This window comes from Tupaia chinensis, unplaced genomic scaffold (assembly GCF_000334495.1).
Source record: "Tupaia chinensis unplaced genomic scaffold, TupChi_1.0 Scaffold000418_1, whole genome shotgun sequence".
NCBI classification, from domain to species: domain Eukaryota; kingdom Metazoa; phylum Chordata; class Mammalia; order Scandentia; family Tupaiidae; genus Tupaia; species Tupaia belangeri.
Genome location: NW_006159923.1, coordinates 619,555 through 629,593, shown reverse-complemented (window position 1 = coordinate 629,593; position 10,039 = coordinate 619,555). Strand labels below are relative to the sequence as shown.

General features: G+C 40.7%; 1 protein-coding gene across 1 annotated transcript; it reads right to left on the bottom strand.

Annotated features, from left to right (window-relative positions):
* Nucleotides 1-4,864: 4,864 nt before the first annotated feature.
* DEFB115 (defensin beta 115) lies at nt 4,865-9,774 on the bottom strand. The gene is made up of 3 exons (XM_006154704.1): nt 9,642-9,774; nt 7,323-7,484; nt 4,865-4,968 (listed from the first exon to the last, which is right to left on the bottom strand). The coding sequence occupies exons 1-3, from the start codon at nt 9,769-9,771 to the stop codon at nt 4,937-4,939; spliced, it is 324 nt and encodes a 107-aa protein (XP_006154766.1). The 5' UTR covers nt 9,772-9,774; the 3' UTR covers nt 4,865-4,936.
* Between the last annotated feature and the right edge of the window lie 265 nt (nt 9,775-10,039).

Genomic DNA, 10,039 nt, shown 5'->3' with positions numbered 1-10,039 from the left:
GTGCCGCTGAACCTACCGGGAGGAGGACCCCAATTTAGCCTGTGGAAGTTGAGAAGCCATGTGGAGGAGAACGAAGGTGCCCTGCATGACATCCGATTCAATGTGAGGCTGATAAGTGAGGCTATCTTTAATTATCCAGCTGCCAGTCAACTGCCAGCTGAGCAGAACACCTGAGAGTCCAGGAGAGATTAACCAAACCTGTCCAGACCAGAACTGCCAAGCCAATCCATAGAACTTGAGCTATTAAGTAAGGGGGAAAAATGATTGATTTAAGCCTCTAAGTTTTATAAATTTTTTTATGCAGGAGACTCTAAGTAATACAGTGACCTATATTAGGAATTTGTGATTCTGCTGCTGCTATGTTTCCTCCAGGAGGCGGGAAAATGCCAACCCCAGCTACTGGGAGTTTTGTCCAGTGCTCCTGTGATAGGTAGTTAGCTAGAAATGAGCGGGCAGCCCTAAGAAAATAACAGAAGGACACCTACCACATCAATGACAACTTATCAGGAGTCACAACCAGACCCTCCATGAAAATGCCTTCTGCCCACCCAGCTCCTGGCACCTTCACTAGGCAAATCCCATTTTTCTTCTTTAGTACCTGAGGGAGACACATAGCGAAGGTGGTAAATTTCCCTTTTATCATTCCTCACAAATACAAAAATACCCAACAAACATCCTGATTTCCACTAGGGAAATAAACTAATTAGGCAGTTCATCAAAATAAGGATACTCCTATCATCAAGGCTCAATTGGACATGCACAATTAGGTCATCGAACTCCTCAAATTCTTCACCTGTAAGAGAGATGCACAGCACAGGAATAAGCCCAGGAATTCAAACAAAGAACACAGATAACATGACACACCTCCCACTGTTAAATGTTCATTATCAGCTCTAATAATAAAAATAACACCTAGCCAGTCCCATGTGCAGATGCTACCTAGCAACCCGCCTGCCGAAACGTCTTTTTTTTTTTTTTCGAAACGTCTTTTGAGTATACTTCATTTCTAAAATCTTTCTTTCCTATTAAATTCTCTTTCCTACCTACTTGTATTGTGGTTGTGGCTTTATTTTGCGTCTCAGGGCAGGTCTCTAAAAACCAAGGATTTTACGCAATGCAGATCAACTCTCCCATCCTATGACACTCTAACATTTATTGATTACCCAGAGAAAAACATGGAAATAACAATGCTAGAATACCTAATGGGTATTAAATGTCTGTGTTCAGCAGGCATGGTAGTTAAGACGCTAGATGCCCTCATGGCTGACTGCAGTTCAAGTCCCTGACCTTGTGGCTTGAAGTTCACACCAGGCACACATGCATGTGTGCCCCAAATCCTAGAAGAAGGGTTTACAGCATAACCATCCCCCTTAGGGAGTAATTTCTCACTTTCCCTCTCACTGTCTCTCTCTTTCTCCAGCGAGCACATACACCCTATGATAAAAACCTTAATTTTTTTTTTAAAGAAGTCTGTATTTAGTGCGCCAGCAGAGCAGGGATACCAAGTGAAGCAAATAAGTAAGGGGCAATTAAGAACTATGACAAGAAGGGAACTTGGGGCTTGATTCTCGGCAAAGATGAGAAAGTTACTGTCATTTAACAGGAATTGTAATGTCAGAAACACAAACCGTGACTGCAAAAGCGTTTGGCATTTGAGATTTAAAACAATCCTTAAATACCTGCTTTCCTTGAGTAGAAGACAGACTTTGACGTCTATGGAAGATATGCTCCCAACGCACACTTCACATGAGACCACAGAGAACATAATCAGGAAGAAGTCTCCTAAAGCGAGCGGCTGAGAGCAAAATCAGAGCCTAATAAATGCATTTCTTCACCTTCCAGATAAACGACATGCATGATGTTCAATCTTGGGACTTCAGAATGGCTATGAGCTATGCACATTTTATAACTTTCATTCTCTTCCTTTCCAAATGCAAGTGTTTATTATGTATACCCAGTCCTTGTTTTATTACTGAGTTTTGGATGTGATGAGAGAAGATATCTTGTATTTTTAGTTGATAGGTCCCTGGACCAAGAGGAATCATGTCCAGATATGTGGAGAGGGTTCAGGACTTGGAGACAAATGGAACAACAGGATAAGACATGGCCTCTGCCTCTTCAGAATGGAGACAATGTGTGGGAAGAAGAGTTCAAGTGCAAAATCTCCATCAAGAAGGTACACAGAGGAGCCAGCAGGTGGATAATGGTTACGTCACTAGACTCCCACATGACCGACTGTGATTTGAGTCCTGGCTCGAAATTCACACCGGGAGTGTGTGTGTGCATGGCCAGAATCCTGAGAGGAGAATGGAGAAGGGATGGCAGTGTGGTCATCCCTTTTGCAGGGTGAATTCTTGCATTCTCTCTCTCTGTCTCTCCAGCAAGTGTACATGCCCTATAGGAAAATAAAATCAAATAAAAAACTCTCTAAAAAAAGAAGAAGGTACACATAAGGGCCAGCAGGTGGTGTACTTGTTAAGGCACTAGACTCCCATGTGGTCAACCACAGTTCGAGTCCCAGACCCAGTGACTTGAAACTCATGCCAGGAGTGTGTGTGCATGCCCAAGAGGAGGATGGAGAAGAAAGAATGGCAGTGTGGCCACCTCTCATAGCAGATGATTTCTCACTTTCTGTTTCTCTGTCTCTCCAGTGAGTGCACACACCCTATAGTACAAATTAAAAAAAAAAAAAAAGGCACATAGTGACTAGACGTCCACTGATCTTATTTTCTTCCTTTGAGGACATGGGAAAGATGGCATTCTTGGTAGTATGGAGACATGTCTAATCATGACTGGTCTGATCAATAGTATTCAGACAAGCCCTGTCCTTAACATTACCCGTGATAAACTGGTTTCCTCTCCCCACCCATGCAAAGGGAACCTGTAAGTAATCTTAAGTGATGCAGTCACAGAAAGGAAAAAATAGGGAACTCTGAGTAATCACTTGGAATAGAGCTGCAAAAGGAACCACTTGACCTGTTCCACAGTGTGATATAAGTATGAAATAGACTTGCGTTAAACTGTTAAACTATTTCAAGTTGTTTGTTATAGTCGTAAGCATTACTCTACTACATGTGTTTTCATTTATTATTTTTATTTTATGAATTCTTGCTTTTATTCTATCATTGTACATCTCTATAGCACACAACACCGTTTTCACAATCTAATCAGGGATATGACCAGGTACGTCACTTTTTCTTTCGGCCAAAGATAGTAGAAATCCCAAATAAGGGAGCAATTATGAATTTGAGTTCATGTTTACTGATCTAGCACCATAATTCCAGTCTCAGAACCTGCGAAGCAACCCGAAAAAGAATATAGAGACTGGATCAAATCATTGAGACTGGAGCTATATAGCCCCAGCTAGGCCCTACTTTACAGTATGTTCTTTCCACTCACTGAGGTTTATGCCTAAAGTCAGACTTGTGTTCATGGATATGTATACATCAGCCGCGCTTGCTATTGGAAATATTTAGATTAATTAAGTTCATTAGCAAATCAATTAAATGGGGGGAAAAGGCATAGAAAGCAGCCATGGATACCAGAGACAATGTGGGAGGAGAGTGGGGTACGACAAAGGGTGAGGGATAGGGAATCAAGGATGGCAAAACTTAAAAACAGCAAAATATACAGGAAATAAGAAATGGAAAATTATTTATTGATAACACCTATGTTGATGTCCTTGATTGAGCCAATATACAGTGTATTCTGGATGGGAGATCTCGTTTTGTATGCTGTAATGATGTATAGTGAATGAATGTAAATAAATAAATTTTTTTAAAAACTCTCAAAATCAACTTTACAAAGTACCACTGAATTGTTTACCAGAAAATTGTATCAATTAACACGCCCTTGACCAAAGAATCGGCTCTCTCAGTGATGTGAAACCTCTCTAACATATGGTATTGTCAGATTTCATTTTTATGTTTGCCAATCAAACGAACATAAAATGGAACCTCGTGTTCTCAGTTTGCTCTGATTAATCATGAGGCTCAGATTGGACATCTCTTTCTCTTGATCACTCCTGGAATATAAATAAACTTAAAAAAAAAAAAAAAAAAAGAGAGAGACTGGAGGTAAAAACAAAAGCTTTTGGTGTGGATGGTAAAGAAGGCCCTCAAGAGTAGTAGATGCAGTATATCCCGAAGGCAGCACTGGAGTCGACCTCATGAACTAGGGGGTTTCTTCTTGGCATCCAAGTCTTAATTTCTTCAAGCTTTTTAGCCAGGTTTGGTATGTCAGAGTTCTGAGCCAGATACATTCCAACCCCGTTGCCCAAAGGAAATCCAAGCAGGAACTAGAGCCCCATGTCGTCGAGGAGGGCGTGAAGGGTGGCTGCAGCTCCGGAGTCCAGTCAGAGCCTGCCTCCTCCTATCATAAATGTTTGAGGAACTGCCATATTGTTTCCCACAGTAGCTGTACTAATTTACATTTCCACCAACGATGTAGGAAGGATTCCTTTTCACCACAACCTCACTGGCACTTGCCATTCTTTGTGCTTTTTTATCATAGCCATTCTGACTGAGGTTAAGCAATACCTCATTGTGGTTTTGATTTCCATTTCCCTTTTGATAAGAGGTGTTGAACATTTTTCCTGTAAGAGCTGTAAAGCTTTGGCAGGGTTGAGAGCAACAACATAAAGTAAACTGTCAGATATGGATTTTAGAGCCATTTCCTCTGTCAAATCTATGTATGGAAAGACCAGAGACAGTCAAAAGCATAATGAGACACAAAAAGATGAATAGGATGCAAATGTTAAGGTATCTTTGTATCAGTTTGCTAGAGCTGTCATAGCAAAAAAAAAAAAAAAAGGGTGAAACTGAGAGACTTAAAAACAGAAATTTATTTTTTCAAATTCTGCAGGCTGCAAGTTAGAGGTCAAGGTCAATAGGGTTGATTTCTTTTGAGGCGTCTCTCCTCGACTTGCAGATGGCCATCAGCTCTTGGGATTTAAACATACTCTTCCCTCTGTGTGTCACAATTATTTGCAAAATAATTACATCCTAATCGCTCATCACAAGGACACCAATCATACTGGATTAGGGCCCATTTTAATGACCTCATTTTATTTTAATTACCTCTTTTTTTAATCATTTATTTTATTTTTATTGTTCTTTTTTTGAACATTTAATTGCTATCCATCATTTGACATGTAAAGAGAATTTACCCAACACGCAATGCATCTCAGATCAGTCTGGTTGAGAATACTATACACATTATCATCAACAGGTAATAAACCACTTCCGTGTCCCACAAATGTCTTGCCTCTCTATCTTTTTTTTCTCCCTGATTTCCTTCTCCCTTTAATTACCTCGTTAAAGATCCTGTCTCTAGATGCAGTCACATTCTGAGGTATCTAGGATTTGAACTTACACACATCAATTTTAGGGGGGAGGGTGACAAAACTGATTCCACAACAATGGGCAAGGTAAGGTGATGACTGAATGAGACTATGAGAGGCAAGTATGGAGAGCAGGTGCTATGGAGGCAGACCTGAAACGTCTCTGGCTGACACAATGGGGGTGGGGAGACACCAAGGAACAAAAAGTTGTTAAAGATGAATTTTAGAGTTGTAGTCTAAGTGTAATACAGTGAAGGCCATGTTTTTACTTCACAGTCTCTTTCTTTATCCTTCATGCCTTCACTTTCTAAAGTGACATCCTTTGAAATGACAGGTAAAGTGAATTTTCACCATAATTTAAAGAATAATAAGGTCTTCAGGGTTGAAAGATAGAGTTTATAATCCAGTCCAGCACTTTCATTATGGTCAAACCAAGGCCTAGAGTGGAAGGGTGACTTAACCGTATCCTGTGAGTGCCTTAGAATTTTCTCTACATCCTTCTCACTTCTTTGGGACTATGGACCTGGAGTTATGCTTACGTGACTCTCTAAGACTCTTGATCCCGTCTGTGGCATAAGTTCTCTAGCCAAAAATATATACAACTTGGTGCACGAACATCTAGCGTTTGGGGAATTCTCCGCATTCATTGGAGTGGTCTGGATTGAAGTCGAAGCATTAATAGGAATCGCTGAACCTGTCTGTGTTTCTCTCTCCAAGTATCCCAAGGACGGCCTTTAAGGATCATAAATGAGTGTTGTCTCATGGTTTTACAATAGGGGCAGTGAGAGGACTGATGTGGAAGTACTTTGAGAACTGGGTTGGAGGGCTAGTGTCTGCTATTACCATGATTACCATGTCTGGCTTTCAGACTGTGTTCCCCAGGTAATTATGTCAACAGAGACAAGGATAATTTTTCAGATTTAGATCCTGACTAGCATTAGCCTATGAACTGAGACATGGAAGCAACCTAAGTGCCTAACAACTGATGACTAAACTGAAAAAACATGGCACATATACAGCGGTGGGATACTACTAAGCTATAAAGAATAGTGAGTAGGAATTCCTCTTGCAACGGAGGGTAACCTCTAACCATTCCTGGCTGTGTCAATTAGGACTGGGTTCATGGGCTCACATTTTAATCACAAGAGGGCAGACAAAGCTCTTCTATTCACTACCTTCCACATTTAGGAGGTTGGTTCTGGGTAGGAAGAGTAAAATGTAGCTTTTCTAACTGCAACAATCATTTCCCATTTTGAGGAAGTATAGTGTTTGAACCCAGGCATCGTGAGTTCAAAGTCCTGCTACTGAACTAGCTATCTATGCCATTGGGGCAAGAAACATAATACTAGTTCCTATTTTATGAAGCCATTCTTAGGACAAAATGAGGTTACATATGGAAAGTGCTTAGGATAAGACTTTGCACATAGTAAATTCTCAGTCTACTTTGGATTTTTTTTTTTCCTCCTGGATAGAGGGCATGTCAATCTTTGGACAGTCAAGTGTAAATAAGGTCTTTTGGTAAGAGATAAATTTCAAAGATGAGAACATAAGGCACATCTTTGAGCTAAACCTTGTGCCAAACAGGCAAAAGAAAACCTTCCGGATCATACAGGCCTATCTCAGCTCTCCAGAATAAGGCACTAGATAAGAATCTGCGGCCAAGGTACAATTTGTACTAACCTGGAAAACGTCTAAATTCAAGGACCTAAAAGTACCTGGTTAGAGGCTCAGGAATGTAAGCTCCAGAGCCTATAAAATTCTCTTACTAAAAGAACTAATATTATAAGTCATATCCTGAGAGATTGTTTGGCAAGAGTTATATTTTAAAAAGCTGGAATGAGCGTATTTTCTTTAATGAGTCCTATAAAGACTCCCAAAAATCTAAGAACCATGCTGGTACACCAGATAGCTTTTTATCTAATCATTATAATGACTATCAAAATTCTAAATTCAAAAGGCTTAAATAAATACATAGCCTCACTTGGGTTTTCTTTTTTCGCAGGAAAGCGTGATAATCTAAACCTCCGTTGTTCATGGACACAGCACAGCAATTTTTCCCCACATTTTTCTTTCTTTTTCTCCTGTTCTTTGCATGACTTCCTGCATCTGCCATTTCCATAAAAACATCTTCTGATCCATCCATCTATTAAACAAAGAGATGAATATATAAATATATGAAAAGATACTATCATATCTACTAAAGATGTCAGTAGTAGTAGTAATAATGGTTAGAGTGAACATTGACCTTGACACCTAATAGCATTCTTGGGACCTATACATTTAGAACAACCCACTGCTGGGCTTGTTATGTAGTAGACATGAGTAGTTATCGCCCTGCTCCAACCAGCTCTAATTGAATTTTATTCCTATCCTTATGATGTTTCCCTCTCTGTCATTTTCACAGTCTCACTAACTCTGGTTCTACCTCTTGTCTAATTCTAGGTGTTTGTCAAGGAATGGGCCTAAGCATTTAATCATCTGGTTATTTTCCCTCCTCTTTTCATCATTCATTCAACAGCAATTTGTTGAGCAACTACTATGTGCCAGGCACTGTTGTAGGTGTTATCTCCAAGGATATTTAAAACAGAGCTTTGAACATTGCATGAATCCATTTAAATTGCTGACCGGGGCTGACATTCTGGATAGTTTAACACTCTGCTCTTTGCTGACTTACTATCTGTGACTCAGCTCTGCCTCGGTCTACAGCATATAGAGTACAGATCCAATGTCCACAGGATACTGGGTTCGGCTGAGAGATCATGGTATCTTGGTTCAAATTTCAGATTTTCTCTACTTATCTTTTCCTCATATTCCGATCCTGGGAGATAATTCCCAATTCTCTCTTTCTCATCAGCATGTCCAGACTGCAAAAATCTGAGTCACATTGACTCTTATTTTCCATTCCGGTATTTCATGAATCAATGGATCGATTCTTTCTCCAAAATGTCTCACACATTTGCAACTCCCTACTTTATTCCAATCATCTCACCAGATTTAAGGCAGGCTGAAATTAACTCAGAGTTAGCACAGAATAACCTTTTACTTCTAGAACAATACATGGTTGGCAAAGAAATTCAACTAGGAAAGCCGATCCAAGAGAGGATGTGACTTTTGACACCGATGACCCAAGGGAAAACCATGAAATTAAAGATCATTTAAAAAGGGACCAGCAGTTGGTGTAATGGCTATGTCGCCGGACTCCCATGTAGTCTACGCGGTTTGAGTCCTGGACCCAGTGGCTTAAACTCATGCTGGGTGCATGTGCGTGCATGCCCAAGATCCCAAAAGGAGAATGGAGGAGAAGGGATGGATTATGGTGTGGCCATCCCCCCTGAAGGGTGATTTCTCACTTTCTTTCTCCCTATCTCTCTCTGCCTTTCTGACAAGCGGACGTGCCCTATAGCAAAAACCTCTCCCCTAAAAAAAAAAAAAATCACCAAAAAAAAAAAAATTAAAGATCATAAATGTTAGAGCACCTGGGAAACCTAAAAAGAAAATATTACCATTAGAAAGTTATTTACTAGCAAGAACAAAGTCTCTGAAGCAAAAACATGCCAGATGTCTTAGGCAGCGCACATAGTCTAGCGTGGCTTGAGTACAGTGAATGAGAGAATGAATTATTAAGGAGCCTGTCCTTGTTCAATGTGTAATCCAGAATCTTCTGCTCTAACCCCCACTCCAAAGCTCGAGCCTTATTTTCACTAATGTAAAATGTGTAGCTCTCTGACATCAAGTTATCCTATGCATTTTTTACCACGTATTCTAAGACAAGAGCAAAATGCTTCCTCTGTTTTCTTTAAAAGCAAATGACAATAGAGAGGTAAAGTTATGAGCCTGGTTACTGCAAGGGGTGGCATCATCTGGAAGTGGGGTTAAAGCAAGAGACACCTGGGATGACACTCTGTTGACATTTAGACCAGAGGCTTTAAGGGCACTAGGAATGTTGAGCTTTCTTCTGCATCTGAAAGGGACCTCATATAAGACACCCTGGACTCTGAAGATGTTTTCCAGGTCACCTAGTGAGAAACACCATCACCATAGTCAGGGGCAACAAGGTGCCCTCATTATGGAGCAAATTTCATTATAAGACTTTTTTCTTTTTTTTTTTTTTTTAGTTTTTTGCCATAATGCACATGCACTTGCCAGAGAAATAGAGAGAGACAGCGAGAGGGAAAATGAGAAACCACATAAGACTTGGCACAGCTCTCAATCAACCCTCCATACATTCAGTTTTCCAATGATTCTATGGGTAGGACCCCATTTTTACTCTTGTTTTCCTCCCCTCCATGGTTCTGGTTACCTGGGGAAGTCTGAACCAGGACCACAAGGACAGCTAAGGCCAGCAACAAGAGTAGAATGTCTCCTGAGAGGTGTGAGGTACGACCCATACTTCTCCAACGAGCTGGCGATGCTGGGTCTGCACGCAGCATTTTAATAACCTAGGTAGAGCTGAGTCATGGACAATAAATCAGAGAAGGGCAGAGAATTACACCATCCAGGACATCAGCCTGAAGATCAGCACTATAAATTGACCATCTGATGTTCAGGGTCCTGCTGTAGAAGTCATCTGGGAAGGTGGAAGGGATCCGTGGAAGAGATTCAACTACCGCACACGTTTGTGGCATTGTGGAGAAAGCAGATCCGCTCTCCAAGAAGCCTATCCTTCCCCCCCCCCACCCTATGTTTTCATAACCTCTC

Coding starts and splice junctions, on each gene's coding strand:
- DEFB115 (XM_006154704.1), bottom strand. CDS start 9,771: ATGCTGCGTGCAGACCCAGCATCGCCAGCTCGTTGGAGAAGTATGGGT. Junction 7,485..9,641: donor CCTGGTTCAGACTTCCCCAG/GTAACCAGAACC, acceptor TTTGTTTAATAG/ATGGATGGATCAGAAGATGT. Junction 4,969..7,322: donor TGCGAAAAAAGAAAACCCAA/GTGAGGCTATGT, acceptor TGTGACACACAG/AGGGAAGAGTATGTTTAAAT.